At 44.6% G+C, this 18,701-nt stretch overlaps 1 protein-coding gene across 8 annotated transcripts; it reads left to right on the top strand.

Annotated features, from left to right (window-relative positions):
* Positions 1-527: 527 nt before the first annotated feature.
* Positions 528-17,846, top strand: USP44 (ubiquitin specific peptidase 44). 8 transcript variants are annotated; one of them, XM_025154841.3, is made up of 10 exons: positions 528-641; positions 1,577-1,709; positions 2,737-2,804; positions 2,932-3,383; positions 3,817-3,923; positions 4,428-5,942; positions 13,460-13,658; positions 14,139-14,247; positions 15,083-15,288; positions 15,683-17,846. In XM_025154841.3, the coding sequence occupies exons 6-10, from the start codon at positions 4,509-4,511 to the stop codon at positions 15,877-15,879; spliced, it is 2,145 nt and encodes a 714-aa protein (XP_025010609.1). In that variant the 5' UTR covers positions 528-641; positions 1,577-1,709; positions 2,737-2,804; positions 2,932-3,383; positions 3,817-3,923; positions 4,428-4,508; the 3' UTR covers positions 15,880-17,846. The 8 variants fall into 8 exon arrangements, with proteins under 8 accessions (XP_025010609.1, XP_015139424.1, XP_025010603.1 ...); XM_015283938.4 differs by lacking the exon at positions 2,932-3,383 and having other exon boundaries at positions 528-1,709; XM_025154835.3 differs by lacking the exon at positions 3,817-3,923 and having other exon boundaries at positions 528-1,709.
* Positions 17,847-18,701: the final 855 nt, after the last annotated feature.

The following is an 18,701-nucleotide window of genomic DNA, read 5'->3' as shown; positions in this document are numbered from 1 at the left end:
GAAGGAGTTGGTGGCCATGCGAGCACCCCACGGCCCCGCGCTGGGGCCGCACATCCCCGCACAACGAGTGCCATTCCCAGCTGGGGACTGAGGGGATGCGTGGGGAAGCGGGGAGCGCGGGCTGTGACGACACGAGGCCAGAAACAGACCCGTGAGGTCCGACACACTTGGGGAAGCGCAGGAGCTCGTGAGGAGAGGGGAGCACAGCGCTCGCGAAGGCAGCACGCCGCGTGCGGACACGCTGACCAATAAACCCGCTTGAGCACACATGAGGAAAAAAAGCAGAGAGACGGAGCAACCCAGCGAACCGGGTCGTTCTGTCTGTGCGGGCGGCCGCCGCCACCGCTCCCGTCGCGAAGCTCAGCCCCGCCGTCCCGCTGCCGGCACCGGGGCCGTGAGGGGGCGGAGGGGAGGGCCGCCGAGGGTTTCGGGGCGGCGGGGCCCGGGGCGGGGATCCCCGCGGGGTGGAGGGGGGGAGCGGCCTCCGCGCGGCGCTGACGTCGCCGAGGGGCCGGGGCGAGGAGGTTGCGGCTCGGGGCGGGCAAGATGGCGGCAGCGGCGGGTGACGGGTGCGTGTGGGCGACGCGGGACGGCTCGAGTCGCTTCCCGCGGCCGGCCGGGGGCGAAGAGCCGGGGAGGCGGTAGCGAGCGGGGCGAGGCGGGCGCGGGGCCGATGGGGAGCGGGGTCAGGGGCCCTCGCTCAGCCTGGGGAGGAGGGGGCGGCGGTGCGAGCTGCGGGACCGGCCGGGCTTGGCCGGGGCTGGCAGCGCAAGACGGCCGGTGCGGGGCGGCGGGGCCGGGAGGCGGCCGGTGTGCAGCGGGGGGGGGGGGGGGGGTACGAAGTGGTGCCCGGGTCCGAGGTACCCGTTGGCCTGTTCTCAGCTGCGGGAAACGCGCAGTTCTTGGCGGTGAGAAACTTTAAACGGAGCCTTATAGCGCGGCTCGCCGCCCGTGCCTCCTCGTGGGCAGCGTTACCGCACGAGCGTTCCTTGGCTGGAAGGAAAACACGAGCAATGAGAAGCGAGCCGTAGGTCTGCGCGGCTCCGAAGGAAGGAGGCTGGGGGGGGCGGGGGGGGGGGGGTTCGTGTCAGCGCTCGGAAGTCGCTCGCAGCGTTTCTTTTTGAAGTGCTGCGCCGATCTTTAGGTCTCAGCGTTAGCCTGAGGGCTGCGGGTTCGCTTGGGTCGGCTTTAAAAACAACAGCGACAAAACAAAACAAAAACCCACCCAAAACCGACAGCAGAGCCTGTCTTAAGGAAACCGTGCGTCTGGCTTCAAGGAGCCAAGAGCGCGTTACCCGGACTTGCAGCCGCGATCGCTGTTTTTCAGCCGTGCGGCAGGTAGGGGACGTGAGGGAGGAAAAGAGATGAGCCTAAGAGTAAGGTCGAGACAGGGCTCCGTGAGAATAAACGTCGCGGTCCGTGTGTATTTGTCGGTGGCGAATCTTGGGGGCGTGGAGCCGGCCGTGCCCGTGGGCAGGCAGCTCGCTGCTTTCTGGAGCGCTCTGCGGCTGCTGCTCGGGGGGCCGATCTCTGCGCTGCTGGTCCATTAATTCCCCGCTTCTTTGTGTGTGTGCAGAGAGCTGAGCCCGGGGAGAGAAGAAAGCGCGAGGAGCGCTGAATAACTTTCTGTAGGGATTTTTGGCAGCGCAGCCTTTACTTGTTTTTACTTCGGCTGCAGATTTCTACCGGGTGCATCAGTCAGCACCCAGGTTTGTTTTGTTTTCTAATGAACTTTACACATTATTCGCAACTTCAGTCTTATTCCCCCGACTTGTCTCGCCACTTCTCATCTGTTCGGTTTTAATCTAAAGGTTATAAACTTTCCCATCGGATTTAGTCTCAGTACTTTAGCACTCCGTGTCCTACAGCGCTCACGCTGTGCTTACGTTCAGCCATGTAAGCAGTGTAGTATCACTATTGATGGGACTTTTCAAATGAAAAATAGTTTTTTGGGTGTATAATATCATAGGGAAGAAAAGATAAGGCACAGTGTTCACAGCATGACTTCAGAGGTAAGGCGGTCAGTACAGGGCTGACTGATGGTGTTGCTGTGTCCAGCTGCCCTGGGGAAAGGCAGTTTGGTTTTCTTGCCTGCTGGAAAGGACTGTTACTTACATGTTGTGCAGGAGTGTCTATTTTGCTTAGCTCTAAAGCACGGAGCTGAATCTCATCTCTTATAATTCTGTCAACCCTATTTAATCGCTGCAGCATGCTGTACTTAGGAGTTTCTCTAGTATTCCTAGGGAGGTTTGTCCTACACGTACAACTTTGAGATGTGAGTTCCTCACGTTATGTACATCGTTATTAAGAGAAGCTCATCTTTGTTGGGGAAAAGTTGTCAGGCTGGGGGAAGACACAGGGTAAAATTAGTGGTCTTATTTACAAAAACAGTATTAAAAACAAATGTAGTATGGACAATTACTTGCAAAAGAATCTCATTAGCAGCCTGTGAATAGAGTGCCTTTTAGAAGGAATGAATGCTGTGAACGCCAGCAAGCTGAAAGCATTCAGCAAAGCTCTTATTTTTGTGATCTGTTGGCTGTGGTGCTCAGGGGATCCTGACCTCTGGAGCACCGGGGCCGGAGCTCAGTCTGGGATTCACCACGTGGGTACGCAGAGGTCACAGCGCCCGAAATCCTTTGGTGCAGCTGGTATGGGCGGGAGGCGACACTCAGATTAATTGAATGAGGATGACTGACGTGTAAAACTGGGTGCACTTTCCTGGTTTCGCTACAGCTGGCTCAGCCTTTCCTGCGTGACAGCAAGAGGAACACAACGCCTGCAGCTCTGGGTGCCAACTATGTGTGCGTTTGTTGCTGCTTTTTGGTGTGTCGAAACTTCTTAACGGGCATTAGCCACGGGGTGATTAGCTGATCGAAGCTGTGTTGTTGTTGTTAAATCTTTTAACTGTGGTTTTAATGTAATTACCAGGTGAGAAAAGTGAAGCTACTTTCCTGTTCAGTTGCTGCTTTTATACCTGCTTCCCTTCCTCGATGTCATGTCATCAGATGTTAGGACTGCCCTGATCAAGCGCAAGGCAGACACCTTTTCTAACTCAATTAATCATTTCTTCTGCGTGTCAGGTCCTTTGGATTCTATCCAGAGCAATCTAAATCACATAACATCTTGCAGCTGGCTTACTCATCTGCAGAGCACGGAGTCCTGGACCTTGATGTACAGCCCCGGCAAGGTCCACACTGTGCACACATTTGTAATGGCAAAACTTAGGTCTTGGTTGGCATAACCTGCATATTTCACAAGCACTTGTCCTGCTCAAGTGAAGTAACTTTCATCCGATGAGTACTGTGCTCGCTGGGATGGATGCTGTGTGCTCTTTAATTTCACCTTTCTAGTCAGTGACATCGTGGGCACAAACGCTCCAGGTCAGACATAATTGCTTCCTGACACATCGTTTGTCTCTAGGCGATATCTCTCAACTAGGCTGGTTTTGCCATCTCTCTTTAGACTTCATGAAGGCAAAGAAAGAATGAATCACTGTCTCTTTAATTCCTGTTAGTCAGAGCCTGCCTATTTGTTTTAGGTAAATGCACCTTACAGGAGAAAGTAAATACAGCAAGTTTGAACAAATAAATGATACCACATAAACTTATAAAAGGATGTAAGCCAACCTTAGTCACATTTGAAGTGACTTTTTAAGACAGTAATTAGACAAATGTTCAAAATCCAATTTTTAGCATAGTGTTTTTAGCGAGTTGAGCTGGATATCTAATGGTATCTCTGTCTCATGAAGAAAGAAGTTGTCTTTTCCAGATCATCATCATCTTTTTTTTATTATTCTTTTCTTTTTTTCCCCAGTGGTGTTAGGGTCACTTGTTAAAATGTACTTATTTGAAGATACGTTGTTGAAGGATGCACTGATACAAGGTTTGCCTGAGCACAAAGCTGCAGTGATTTAATTAAAGGTGTGGTTTAATTAAAGGTTTGAGTTGTATAAAGTCTCATTTGTCTACACTGGGCATACTGTGTAAACATAATACATTTAAGTGAACCTTGCACTCCTGCACCTGTGTGCTTAGAGATAGGATTAATAGGAACATTTCAAATGGTGTTTCTATCCAAAGTCTCAAACAGTGTGTTTAAAATAAATTGCTGCCTCTTTGGAGACGGGGGGGGGGGGCGGGGGACACAACAACAAAACCCAGGCCGGTATAGTTCAGTCTTGAGCCAGAGGGTGCTGGGAATCTGAACAGCAGCAGTCACACTAGTCTGAGGATCAGCCTGCTGATGATAGTGTTAATTTTGTCTCTGTGTAACTGAATGCCATGATGCATTCGGTGGGACTGAGATGAATGAAGATCATGATCTTGACCTCAAATAGGAGTTTGGCATGTTGACATCTATCACAGTGCTGCAGTTGGGTGTTTATGAACCTTCTGTTTTTGTTTTGTTTTTCTTTTTCTTTTTAGTTGCAGATGGAAATGTCACGGGCAGAAAATAGTTTGGATGATGTATTTCGCTAGTGTATCTCTGCAGTTTCAGTTCTAACAATGGATAAGTGTAAGCACATAGGACGCCTGCGACTGGCCCAAGATCACTCCATTCTGAATCCACAGAAATGGCATTGCGTGGACTGCAATACTACCGAGTCAGTGTGGGCATGCCTCAGCTGCTCGCACGTGGCGTGTGGGAGATACATTGAAGAACATGCACTAAAGCACTTTCAGGAGAACGGTCACCCGGTGGCGTTGGAAGTAAACGAGCTGTATGTTTTCTGTTATCTCTGTGATGATTATGTTCTTAATGATAATGCAACTGGTGATATAAAACTGTTGCGAAGTACATTAAGTGCAATCAAGAGTCAAAAGTATGAGTGTACTACTCGTAGCGGGAGGACTTTGCGTTCCATGGGTGCCAGCGATGATTCCTACCTTTCACACGATGGTGCCCAGGCCTTGCTTCGCAATCAAGACCGCATGTTCACAGCACTGTGGCACAGAAGGCGCGCGTTCATGGGCAAAATATTCAGGTCGTGGTTCCAGCTGACACCTAGCGGAAAAAAGATTTTGGAAGAAGAGAAGCGTTTGGAAGAAGAGGAGGAAAGGAGGAACAAAGCTAGAAAGAGAAGGCAGGAACGAAAGCGCCAGTTGAAGGAAGAGATGGAAAAGATGCCTCCAAGAAAGAGTTGCCGTTTACAAAACCAGATGAGAATGTCCTCACAAACTGCATCCGTCACGCAAAAGACATCACAGAGCACGGAATCCGTGTCGGAGTTGAAAGAAACGTATACCTCAGATGAAGTAAGATTGAAAAAGATAGGTGACTCTCCAATTAAACGAAGGCCCACCGTGACTCCAGGGGTAACAGGACTGAGGAACCTGGGAAACACGTGCTATATGAATTCTATCCTGCAGGTATTAAGTCACTTACTTATTTTTCGAGAATGCTTCTTAAAGCTGGATCTCAACCAAACTCAGGAACTGCTGGCAACAGCGGCCAGTGGTAAAACCAGGTCTTCATCCAGGCGCTCGTCAGTAACTGCTTCAACATTACAGGCGAATGAGAACCAAGAGAAAGGAAGGGGATCATCTTCTGTGAGACGATCTAATTTATCCTCTGGATTAAGTGGAGGAGCATCAAAAAGTAGAAATATGGAACTCATTCAGCCCAGGGAGCCCAGTTCAAAGCATATTTCTCTTTGTCACGAGCTGCATACTCTGTTTCAAGTGATGTGGTCTGGCAAATGGGCGCTGGTGTCTCCTTTTGCCATGCTTCATTCTGTCTGGAGACTAATTCCAGCCTTCAGAGGATATGCCCAACAAGATGCTCAGGAATTCCTTTGTGAACTTTTGGATAAAGTGCAGCAGGAACTGGAGACTACGGGGACCAGATACCCAGCTCTCATCCCTGCTGCTCAAAGAAAACTTATAAAACAGGTTTTGAATGTGGTGAACAACATTTTTCATGGACAGCTATTAAGTCAGGTATGATTTTGTGATCTTTTTAAGATGTGTAATGATTTGTAGTTACAGATTTATACTTGCCAATGGTTGGCACCCTTCAAAGGTTAATACATGTTTAACTACTGAGGAGGGATGGGGAGGATATGGTACAGACAGTTTTGGAAGTAAGGTCATTTGGCTACTCCCAAAAATAGAAAAGTCACCTGATGAACATGGAAGTTATAAATTTGGTATTGTAAAACACGTTCTTGAAGCTTCTGATAAACATATGACTTTGCTTCTGAACATCAACTGATATGCAGTAATAAAGAATTTACAATTAAAAATCCAGGCTGGATGTGGCTCTGGGCAGCCTGGTCTGGTGGTTGGCGACCCTGCGCATAGCAGGAGGGCTGAAACTCGATGATCATTGTGGTCCTTTTCAACCCAGGCCATTCCATGATTATATGATTAAAGTACCTAGTTGGCTATGGCTTTGCACAAGGATATTAATCCTTCCTTTCTGTTGCAACAGAAAGATACAGAAAGCTCTGTAGCACAGGAACCAAATTTGTGGGGTGGAGGCAATGGTGGTTTTCCTTTTTATTGTCAAACTGCCCTTTCCCCTCCCCCCCCCCTTCCCCAATTGCTCTCATTTTCTTTTTGGCTTCCTGTTAAGCACTTCAGTGTGCCCACTGAGTTTTATGCATACCCCAGCTGTGTGTGCATGCAAATATCTGTGAATTAACAAATAAATGCTGTTGAACGCATCGTAAAACTGATTGCACTACATCAGGAACAGAGGCTGAGATGAGACAGCCTTGGTCTTCTGGAATTGGTCTGTGGTACATGTGCACACATCACTGAGGTAGTGCAGAGACATGTAATGGATACCTCGTGTGAATGAATAGAGGTTTGTGACAATTAACAGAAATGTGGGTATTGCCCCTACTTTGACAACTGGAGTGCTGGTTCAGTATCTGTGTATGTAAAGCTAGAAATGCAAATGGTTTTTAGCTGAGGTAGGATTGCTTTCTGCTGCGATCAGTAAACTTTATAAGCCAGCAGGACTTTTAAAATTAGAGTTGTATTGCAGGATATATTAACTTTTAGTTCATTTTAGGGTTTAACTGTTAGAAACTGGTACACCTGCTAATAAAAATAGATTATCCATTACCTTCTGTTTAGCCCAATGTAAGAGCACTTATACTGGCATACTTACTTCTTCCCTAAGGTGGTTATCTCTTGTATAAGGGTTGCACTGATATGTGTCTAATACATCGTATCATTAAATCTGTTTGAAGATCACCGTCCTCTCCAACAGCGACTTTGATAGAAAAACAAAGTAATTGCTTAGGCAGGCTGTCAAGGTGTGCTTTGCATTCCTAGAATTCTAATAGGAGTCATTTTCTGGAAGACTTATTGGGGCTCTGAAGACACTATTTCAGTAGTATTGCTTCTTTCACATGTTTTTTAGCTTTATCTAAAGAGGTTTGTGACTAGAAACCCTCCCACGTTCCTGTAACTAAGGAGGGGACTAATGAGAATTCACTGAAGTGTCATCGAGTGAGCCTGAAAGGGAACTAAACAGATTCAAGCTATGCGATGACTGCAACGCACAGTTCTTTTTACTCCAGATGGCCAATATCTGTGTGCAAAATTCAGCCCTGATGAACTTCAAAGAGCCTCGAATGAGCGGAACAAGAAAAAGTGTGCTGCAGTAATTTCTCCCTGGCTCCTGAGGCAGTTTCCACAGGTAGTGCCCAGCAGCGGACCTCCCGGTGTGCCCTTTGTGTTCTCTCACTCCTTTCTTCAGATTACTTTTCACTAGCATTTTGAACGGCAATACCACCACATCTTTGACAATGTTCATTCTTTAGAAGTGAGGAATGTAGTCTTTGTCCTTAAGTGCTCAGTGTTTTCTGCTTATAAGCTGTAGCAGTTGTAGAGTTTTTCCCTCTAGAAGGTAGCTGAAGCCATAGCATGCTGCATTTGTTATATGGGTCTTTAATCGAGAGTATTTTGTAAAGCACATCTTAATTCAGTGAGTAAGGAGAGTTGAGAAGCTGTGCAGCAGCTGCATTCCATTTTAGCTTCATGAAAAAGTTATTATCCATTAGTACTGAAAGTATTAGTTAAAGATATTTGATTCTATGAGACACTCAAGTGCAGCGAAGCCAGCCTACTTGACCTTTAAACCTCAGGAACTGTTCTTGATACAGTACACAGAGGATGGCTTACAATGCAGATAAGCTGTATGTTTACTCTGGTTTTGCATTACTTTCACGTGTGCAATAAAACGTTGTCCCTCTCGTAGCCATTCTGTTTTAAGTTGAAGGGAAACCATTGTCTGGAATTTGCCTTCAGAAACAGCTGCCTGATTCAGCTCTGTAACTATTCAGAATGTAAGAAAGAAGGAAACAGAGTGTATAATAATCTTACTCAGGTTTCCTTTGGATAACCAGGAAAAGCTTTAGGTGCTGTCAAAACAATAACACCTTTTAGATGAGTTTGTGTTTTGTTCTGGCCTCAGTCAACTGATTCACACTAAGTCTTCCTCAGCTACTGCTTGAAACCTCATACTTCCTTATGGAATACAAAACTAGGTAACAAGTAAATCCAAGAATAGCATGAGTGTAGACAAGTAGATTGCTTCTTGGCTTTTTTATCAGCTTTATTGACTCTGAGATCCTCTTTAGGGCTAGAGATTTTTACTCTGCAGTACTGATTGTGAAACTTTCCTTCCCTTGGAAACTGTGGGTATTTAAGACACAGCTGGAAAATCCTCTCTTTCCTCTTTTATGTGCTAGTCTCTCTCCAGTGATTGCCCGAAGGGTGTTGTGCTGTAATATTTCTTGGGCAACGGAATAAACCTTGTAAACAAATGCTTTCAGACGCAGATCTGCTGAAGCAGGGGCCCCATCCCTCTTAACCTACTGGGACGGCAAAGAGATGCCAACACCCCCCATTAAAAACCCAGTTATTTTCAATCCCATGCTTATACTCTTGTGGAAGCAGGGAGACCCATTCTCTCCTATCCTTGATCCTTCAATGGGAAAGGCAAAGGAGAATGCGCTGGGAAGTTTTGTGCCGATGCTAAGCTGATCTCAACTGACCCACAGACCCTTCAAGGACACTTCAAGTAGGTTAGCCGCTGTCCCTGAGGTTCTTTTGGTTTAGCTTTTTAAATGGTCCCGGCTAATTAGCACGGTACGCAACCGTTTCTAAACTATCTTTATTTCAGGTGGTTTTTTTCCCCTCAGCGTTAAGCAGGGAGTCGTGGGCAGGTATATTTTTTAGAAATGCGGGATTTGTAATAGCAGATTTTCGCTTTCCACGCAAGTGTGTATTTTCAGCACCGCCTTTGGAAAATTGTGTCCCACACGGCTACAGAAATGATGTTAGCAGAAACTGATGTGTGTAGAGCAGCAAGCTCGCATCTTGCGCTAGGAAATGCCTGAGACACAATGTGGGCAACGTGCCTCCCCCAGCTGAGCGCTGCCCGAGACTTCAGCGCTCAGAGAAATGAATATGCGGGAGGCCGGGGAGTGATTCGGTTCTAACAGATGTAAATGAAGTTGGAGCTTTTAAAAGGCGGCACCTCTTTATGCACTTCTTAATCCATTTACTTGCTTAACTGGTGTGCTTCGGGACACAGTTTGGCTGAGAATAGGGGAAATGAGCAATCTTTGAGTTGTTTGAAGCCCTTCAGCTTTGGGTGCTGTGCTCTGAGTGTAAATGTGGGGGGGAATGCGGTGGTGACAGCCACGCAGTGCTGGGTACCAAGTCTCACACCGAATAAACTTCTACAAGCTGTGGGAATTCCAGGTAGGTGACAGGAGTGTTTAAACTTACACCAACCCGCAACCTGTGTGCTGGTTTCTGTGTTCTGATTTCTACAATGTGCTGGTTTTATACTTACATGTATAGCCGCCGTGCTTTTCTGTGTCGCCTGAACCACAAAATGGTTGGCCAGTTGCTTTGCACCCAGGTGGTAGCATTTTCAGTTGATCTGTAGGAGGCCATTGAATCACAGGCCGTGGTTCACTGTGGTTTTGCTTGCGCTGTTGTGTTAAATAGATAGGGATCGTTTTGATGATGGTGTACACTGGTCACTACAAATTCCAGTTGTGTTTGTAGCTGAAGAAATACAGTACAGGCTGTCATGTTGGAATGCCAAATTGTAGCAGCATCCTACAAATCAAATCCCCTTTGATTACTTCACTGTGGAAAAATTCAACTGCTATCTTTAAATAGATAGCTGCTTAGAGAGTGAAAACTTCCGTAGTAGTGAAAGCACAAAAACAGCTGGCCAACTTGCTGTTCTTAGAACAGAGATGGTAGCAGTCATCTTTCTTCCATGCGAGTGTAGGGAACAGAGGCAAAACAGAGCTGATGTTGGAGCTGCCTTCTTCTGCGGCAATATGTTAACTATTTTCTTTGGTTGCATTTAGGCTGAATGCCATCTGGGGCAGTGGCTGTCCATCAAATTATTGCGGGCTCAGTGATGCTTGTCTGAGCGGCCTCCGTTCTTAGCTCGAGTCAAGCAATCTGACCCAGCTCCTTTCAGTCTGGCCTTTGGCCCACGACTGAATGCTGAGCTTTAACCAAACAATTGTATATAGCACTCGTATTTCAAGGCATGAGAGCACGGCCGGGCAGAGCACAAAGTAGGGATTTCAGCTAGCTAAAAACAGTAGTTCACTTTCTTAGCTCTAATGTAAACTTCTCCTGCAGATTTGTTATAATGACAACTTTAAGACTTCCTAAAATAGCAATTGCAGAACGTAACAGAGAGAGGTGAAATTAAACTCCGGTTTTCAAAAACCCAGCTGTAAAATACACACATCACTAATCAGATTGCTCAGCCAAATTCAATCCCTTGTTTCTGTCGTGCATAGTCATAGCAAAAAGAAAAGGGTTGGAGAGATACAGAAATTGGGGCTGAGCTGTGCGGATACCAGAGGAGCATGAGTGATCCCTCTTAGGAAAGGTGGCAGCGTTGTGGTGAGCCCCAGCGCAGATGGGTGCTAGCTGAGGGAGAGATCCTCCTGCTTCTCACTGACCCAAGTGGGGAGCTCAAGCCTAGCACAGGGAAATAGGTTTGATCTATTCTGCCCTTATTTACATCTCATTTAGCACTCTGTGGGTGCGCACAGGAGCAGCTATTGCACAATGGCGGTAGGGTTGGCTGTATGGTTATTCACATAGCCAGGGTACTTGGCTGCTGTGAGTTTGCCAACAGCCCCGATCATTCTTTTAACAGTTTACCTCCACTCGCCTTTGGTGCAGCTGTGCGTCAGTACGTGGGTCTGCTCTTTTTTCCAAGGGACCAAAGTTGGAAGCTGAGCCAATTACACGTTTGTTTTCCTTTGGGATAGCATTTATTAACTAGTTGAGAAAGAGGATCTTAAAATGAACTAGGTTATTAACGTGGCAAGCTAGATTTAAAACCTGAGGACTTGTTAAAATTACCTCTTCTGTGTTGGTGTGTGTACTTCATCCTAAGCCCATTAATCTTCAGTGTGCATTCAAGTTCAGCAAATTCTCGCTTAAGTAACTCATCCATTCAATAAACTCTTGGCCCACCAAAATCACCCGTTTGTACAGCAGAAATCTATTAGTCATCCCGTGTTTATGCTGGAGTTAGCTTGAACTGTGGCCAAGTGGATCATTATGTCTCCCAAGTCTAGATTCCAGCTCTGAATTACTAATAGTTTGTGGCTTTGAAACGTTGCCAGATGTTCGCGCTTAAAAAAGGAGCTCCTGTCAGCGTAAATTAAAACAAAAGAGTCTCTTTTCTGCTGTGTAAATTCGAAGTTTTGTTTTCTAAGAACAAGGCAGAGGCGTTTTCTTCTTAGCATGTAAAGCAACCAACTGCTCTGCCAACTCTGCTGCTAAACACGTGTGCCTGTACGCAAATATCCACGTGCATTAGGCAGCTACCGCATGGATTGGGTATGAGCTGTTGTGGCTGCTAAATGCATTAAATAATTACTCACAGGAGCGCACAGAAGGAAGGTACCATAAGGGACAGATCTCCCTTTATGTAAATAGCCCGGAAGTAACAAAGCAGGGTGAAAAGTAACAGCAAACTTTCACAGGAAAATTAAAAGGGCGTTTTCAGTCTCACGATGGCCTACTAACCTACTGAAGGGAGCTACCCTGAATGTATGTCAGACAGCAACACCAAGGCTGGCCTGTTTGACAACGATGCTTGGATCCACTGTGGATCTCCATTCCTGTATTACTGTGTCTTTGCATTAGTTGTCCCCAGCAACTCGTGCTGTTCCCTTAAAAAGGAAACGTGCTTATAGAGATCTTACGTGGCAGTTATTTACCCTTGTGGTTGAAAACTTGCATATTCCATTTACTATAAAACAAATATATTTTTTTTCATCACACCCAACTGTTATTCTCTGCTGGCAGGTAGGAGTTACCTCGAAAGTAGGCCTGACTTGAAAGTTTTGAGTTCCTGTAATCTTTTTCATGGGAAAGTTTAGTTGCTGGGGAGCACATGGGAGCATGTTGGGTGGTTATGGAAGTTTTGTCACAGCTATCTGTGTGCTCAGATAGCTCAGTTAAAAGCCAGATGACATATTTGCTAGAGCATTGAGGTTAGAGCTGATTGATAGTGGTCAACAGCAACTCCTAAGCCAAGAAATAAATACATTCTTCCCAGTAAAGATCTCAGATTTAGGATTGTATCACACTTTCACTGTTGCACTGAACAAAGGGGAGCATCTTTAGTCTCACATAAACTTCAGGTTTTTGATATTTCTTCATAGCCTTTATGAACTATTCTAGTTATAGTCTAAATGGAGTTTCACTACTGTGTAGGTTCAGCTACTCAGAAGAATGATTCACCCACATGGATCTTAGGAGGATGGAGATCACTGGGAGGAAGAATGAAATGCTGTGGCGCTCTTCTATTAGCAACTCGACCTGGCCTTTAGAAGATTGCATTACAAACAAAGATCTAATATTTTGCCATTCAAGCTTAGGAGATCTACTGCTTTTAACTTACTTCCCTAAATATTGAATGTTAGCCTGGGTTAATTGCCTCCAGCTGTCTTATCTGGACTTTTGAGGTTGACTTGCTTCTCTTCCTGACATTTCACTTACCATGCCTTACTGCTTGTCCCTTCCCCAATGTGATGATGCATCCACTTACTGAAAGAAATGCATTATTTTTCCCTGTTGAGTTTTCTTCAAAGGAGTGTTCTGGAGTATTTATTTTTAGAGAAAAGACTCCAGCAATTCCACTGCCTGCTTTCTGTTCCAGAGTGCCATACAGATCATTTTGACACTTGTTTCTCAGTAAAACATAGAAGCACTTAGCCATTTGTGGTAGCAGTATTGGACATGCTGCTCCAGAGAAAAGAGATTAGCTGTATCATTACCTTTCTTCAATGGCTATGCCTCCTGTTTTGGTTCCATTCGTTATCCTTAGGAAAGTAATGTAAATATATGTATATTTTTGGAGCTATATTGTTACGGAATGCTTTTAGCGAAGTAAGCTTTTGGGTGTAACCAATTTGTGAAATATTGTTTTACAGGTTACATGCCTTGCCTGTGACAATAAATCAAACACCATAGAACCTTTCTGGGACCTGTCACTGGAGTTCCCCGAGAGGTATCACTGCAATGGCAAGGAGATGGCATCGCAGTATCCCTGCCCGCTGACTGAAATGCTGGCCAAGTTTACAGAAACTGAAGCTTTGGAAGGAAAGATATATGCGTGTGATCAGTGCAACAGTGAGTAAAGGCAGTATGTACTCATACATATGTTCTCTGTGTAAAATATGAAACAGACTGATAGTAAAAGCATAAAAGTAAAATACTACGAGTCTTAAAAATATGTTGCATTAAAAGCAAAGTTCTTCTTATGTCCTGCTGTTTTGTCACTGTGGCAGCTATTACTTCCTAGAAAGGGAATAGTTCAAAGAATGTTTTAAGGTGTGATGCTCTTCTTAAATGAAGTCTGATCACACACTCATGGGGATCCTGCTATTCCCAGCTGAAGAACCTATCAGCTTTTTAAATTGAAGTGAATGAATGACCTAAGTGACTACAAGTATTTTACACTTAAATCATAAAGTAAGCCTTGCAGAATGGATCTCGTGTATTCTTTTTAAGGAGATGCATTCCATAGCTATTTAAATTCATACAAATACGGTGGATAAATACAAGGCTATTAGCAAGATCTGTGTTATGTAACTGTGTGTTTGGCCTCAGCAAAACGCAGGAAGTTTTCTTCTAAACCAGTTATACTCACAGAAGCTCAGAAGCAGCTTATGGTGTGTCGACTACCTCAGGTTCTCCGATTACACCTGAAGAGGTTTAGGTAAGTAAACCACAACAAATGGCGTTGCAGATTGACCCACATTGTCCTCTTCCATTGTTTGAGATCAATGTTCTTCAGCATCAGTTTAATTTCAGTTAATGGTGTGGTGAGAAATAATAATAGAAACTTATTTTCCTTTCTCAATTTAAACATCAGTAAGCTATAATATAAGTAGAGAACTGACTTTTTGTTTTCCAACTACGTACTACTTTAATATAAAAATTATTTCATCCTTCTTTTCAATCGGAACCTACTAATCCTGCTGTGAACTCTGCTGGTAAAAATTGATTGTGTTATCCTCAAGTAAAGTGAACATTCCTTCACTAATGTACAAGCTGAGATTGTATTCAGTTAGAAGTCTCACATAACCTTCATATAACCAAATACATCGATGCATTTACTTGAGAGTAAGGAAGGGAAGACTGCATCGCTGAGAACTCATAGTCCAGCCATTGGCACAGAACTGGTCCAGAATAGGAAGGAAACTGAAAAGGGCATTTAGTATGTGGAAATACCATTACAGTAAGATCTTAAGATGGATCATTCAGAAGATGAAGATAGTGGGTACTATAGACACATTCCAAAAGGTCTTGAAATAAGTGTTTGGGAACCCTGCCCATGGCAGGGGGGGCATTGGAACTAGATGAGCTTTAAGGTCTCTTCCAATTCAAGTCATTCCATGATTCTCTGACAAAGTAAGTCTGGAGAAAATAGCAAATTCACGTCTATTTGGTGTGTAAAGACAGTAACAAAGCTAGCTGTTTGTTTTAAGAATGCAGCATTCAGAGTTGTTTGTTCTAAAAAATATAAGTTTTCATGTGACTTAACTTTCTAGGTGGTCAGGACGCAATCATCGTGAAAAGATCGGCGTGCATGTTAATTTTGATCAAATACTGAACATGGAGCCTTACTGCTGCAGAGAATCCCTCAAGTCTCTCCTACCAGACTGCTTTATCTACGACTTGTCTGCTGTAGTAATGCATCATGGGAAAGGATTTGGCTCAGGGCACTACACTGCCTACTGCTACAATTCAGAAGGAGGTAGGAACCAGCTGTGAAATACAAGTGTGGGAGAAAAGAGTGTTCATAATTCTAAACTGATTAATTTACTATCTTTTCTCAAATGCAAAAGGGTGTCACTTGTAGCTGAACTGCCCGGAATGAGAATTGCAGTTGGTAGACCAAAACAGCGCCATTTCTCTATTGACAAGTTAAGCTTGTTCTGTCTCTAAACCCTCTTGTAAATTTGAGAAAATTAAGCTGAGCTTTTAAAGGGGAGAGACAGGTAGATACAGTAGCTCAATTGAAATAGCATAGTATTTCAAAGCAACTCTTGTTAAATGGGATTAAGTAGACCGAGTCCACTTCAAACCAGTGACCGTTGTCCTGATGGGTGTTTTTGTTTTCTTTGTTTGCTGTTATTTCTTCATTTTAGGATTTTGGGTACACTGCAATGATTCAAAACTCAACATGTGCACTATGGAAGAAGTATGCAAGGCTCAAGCCTACATTTTGTTTTACAGCCAACGACTTTCTCAGGCAAACGGACTTGGTAAAATATGTCCTAGCACATCTGAAAGTCAGCAGCACACAGAGTTAGCTGACTGTTCTGTGGACAACAGTAGCAGCTAATCCAAAGGCAATTAACTGTGTGTATGGTAAAGTTTGAATTGTCGTAACTATATATTTTTAAAAGAAATGCAAGTACAGTGTTGTACTTTTTGACTTTGAATCTGTTGTACAATGTTTATATACTTTTGTATTAGGTAAAGTGCTCTTTACGATTGTTAGTGAAAGTTTTTATTGACAGTAAGTAACTTTCTGAGTACTTAGAATTTCAATACAGTTATTTTTTTAAGAAAAAGATTGCCATTTGCATTTAACTCTTACCTCAGGCTGTTTTTTAAGCTGTTTTTGTATTTTGATAATCTTTTTGGTTTAGAATAATGACTTTCAATGGAAAACTGATGTTTCTGTGGTTAATTTTCTATATATGCCTGTGTACATTTTATAGTATAGTTCTAATGATATCACGACTCTTACTCTGCAGGAATTGCTACTAGGTCTTAGAATATTAACATTCACCAGCAAGGAATGTTCTACATGTTGAATAGTAACTGAACTTTTAATAAGAAACTTTTTGTATTCCTGACTAAAGTGAAATTTGTTTGAACTCTTCTCCCCACACGTTCAAGGGAGCTATGCTAAAAGTTATAGAATCACAGAATGGCTTGGGGGCGAAAGGACAGTAAAGCTTATCTAGTTCCAACCCTCTGCCATGGACAAGGCTGCCACCTACCAGCTCAGGCTGCTCAGGTTCCCATACAACCTGGCCTTGAATGCCTCCAGGGATGAGGTGTCCACAGCTCCTCCGGGTGACCTGCTCTAGTGCCCCACCACCCTCTTCAGTGGAAATTTTCCCCCTAACTTCTACCCTAAGTTACCTCTCTTTTAGTTTAAAGCCATTTTCCCTCACCTTGTCACACTGTCTAAAAGGTCGGTCCCCCTCTCCTGCTCGTAATCACCCTTTGAGTACTCGAAGGCTGCAGTGAGGTCTCCTCAGAGCCTTCTCTTCTCCAGGCTGAACAAGCACAGCTCCTTCAGCCTATCTTCATGGCAGAGGTATTCCAACCCTCTGTACCTACTCCAGCAGTTCCATATCCTCTTTGTGCTGGGGGCCCCGCGCCTGGATGCAGTACTCTAGATGAGGTTTCATGAGGGCAGAGTAGAGGGGGTAAATCCTCTCCCTCTCCCTGCTGGCCACCCCTCTTTTGACGCAGCCCGGGATACCAGCAGCCTCGTTAAGTCAGATAGATAGATAGACCATCTACCCCCCCAAGTCCTTCAGGGCTGCTTTCAAGGAGTTGTTCTCCCAGTGTGTACTCATGTTAGGGATTGCCCCAGCCCAAGTGCAACACTTGTTGATCATCATTTGGGCCCACTTCTCAAGGTACATTGATATAGAGTTTCTTAAAGTCTGAAATTAAGGAAACAAAGCACATACTTATTTTCATATAAGTACCTAAAGAGGAGTGTTCAGTAGCACAAGAATGTATGTATGTATGTTTACTAAGACTTCCATGTTTCAGCCTTAACGCATCCGATGATTTAAGATTCAACTGCCAAATCCCAAGTACTGATGTTGAAAACGGAGGCCTTTTTATTCCAGTAACATAAGAAGCTTTCTTAACAACCAACACCAAAAACCACACACAGTCACTGTTACGGGGATGTTAGCATCTCCTGTCTGACATGGGACAGGCTTACTTTATTTAAACTGTAGCATTTTCCATTTCAGTAATCACTAACACAAGCCTTTGAAAAGAAGCTGTAAAAGGTGTCTGACAGCATTTTGCATCTGACTGGTTTCCTCAGCTACAACTGCTGTACCTTCGGCATGGTCCTACCACTAGCATTAACAGAACTGTGCACGGAGGAGAATCAGCAGGCCGGAATTGTCAAGTCTTTCTCCAGCTGCAGCAGTTAATGCCAAGTAAATGTTAGTTGTGAAGTTATTTTTGCATAATTCCTATGCAAATTGTTACCTCATCTTCTGCAAAGTTTATACCTCAATAAAATGCCTTGATGTGGACAGAAAACTGTATGTGTACTGAGAGTAGTTCTTTCTTACGTTATTTAAAAAACAAAACAACAAAACAAACACAGCTTTGTCTAACTGTGGTTAAGGCATTACGTACAGGACTGCTTTGGCCATCTGTCACTGACAGAATGCTGGTTTTCAAGGTAAATCTTTTAGTGCCATCATTATCTGAGTTTCCAAAAGGTGCCACATAATAGCGAGCACCTGATGGCCACTCTATGGCTGGCTGTGTCCAGCTCCAGCAGCACTGCTCTGTCCCCACCCCATACTACAGCAGCACCAGGTGAGCTCTGGCAATGGCTCCATACTGCAGCCAGTCACTGTCCTGTTAGCTGCTCAGAGGCTTCCATCTAGGCTCTGATGCAACAGAGCTTTTTGCTTTGGGGAAAGGTCAGGTTCACTCGGCTTTTGTGAACTGCAGTCACAAACTTCCAGCCCCTGGGGAGAGGCAGTGGGCTTTAACCATGTAAAATTGGTGGAAGCTGCTATAAACTGGCAGTGTGAGCGCACGCACTGCATCAGGAGTGCTGCTCAGGCAGCGAAACACAAGAGAAAGCAACTCGGTTATTTTATGGTCAGAAAACTACTACAATTACTGCAACGCAAGTCTTTGATAAACATTTGGTTTCATCAAGAGCCCATCCAGTATGGTCCGGTTATCGGACAGTATGGCCGAGGCTTTGTAATTGCAGGCAACAAAAGGAAAAGGCAGCCTCAGCATCATGAAAGCAGTGGAGGAGCAGCACGTGCAGTATCCAAGTTCAAAAACACAGTGAGCTGCAAACACTGTACTTTACCAGAGTCCAAAAGCTCATCAACAACACGGCCCTGTTAGCACAAATAAAGACAGCAT

Source organism: Gallus gallus, chromosome 1, assembly GCF_016699485.2.
Source record: "Gallus gallus isolate bGalGal1 chromosome 1, bGalGal1.mat.broiler.GRCg7b, whole genome shotgun sequence".
NCBI lineage: Eukaryota > Metazoa > Chordata > Aves > Galliformes > Phasianidae > Gallus > Gallus gallus.
This window is presented reverse-complemented; position numbering and strand designations above follow the sequence as displayed.

Bases quoted from the DNA above. Each gene is read 5' to 3' on its own strand.
- USP44 (XM_015283925.4), top strand. From the start codon at position 4,509: ATGGATAAGTGTAAGCACATAGGACGCCTGCGACTGGCCCAAGATCAC. The intron at 13,659-14,138 runs GTGAGTAAAGGC...GTTTGGCCTCAG, and splicing joins TGCGTGTGATCAGTGCAACA to CAAAACGCAGGAAGTTTTCT. The intron at 14,248-15,082 runs GTAAGTAAACCA...TTAACTTTCTAG, and splicing joins TTACACCTGAAGAGGTTTAG to GTGGTCAGGACGCAATCATC.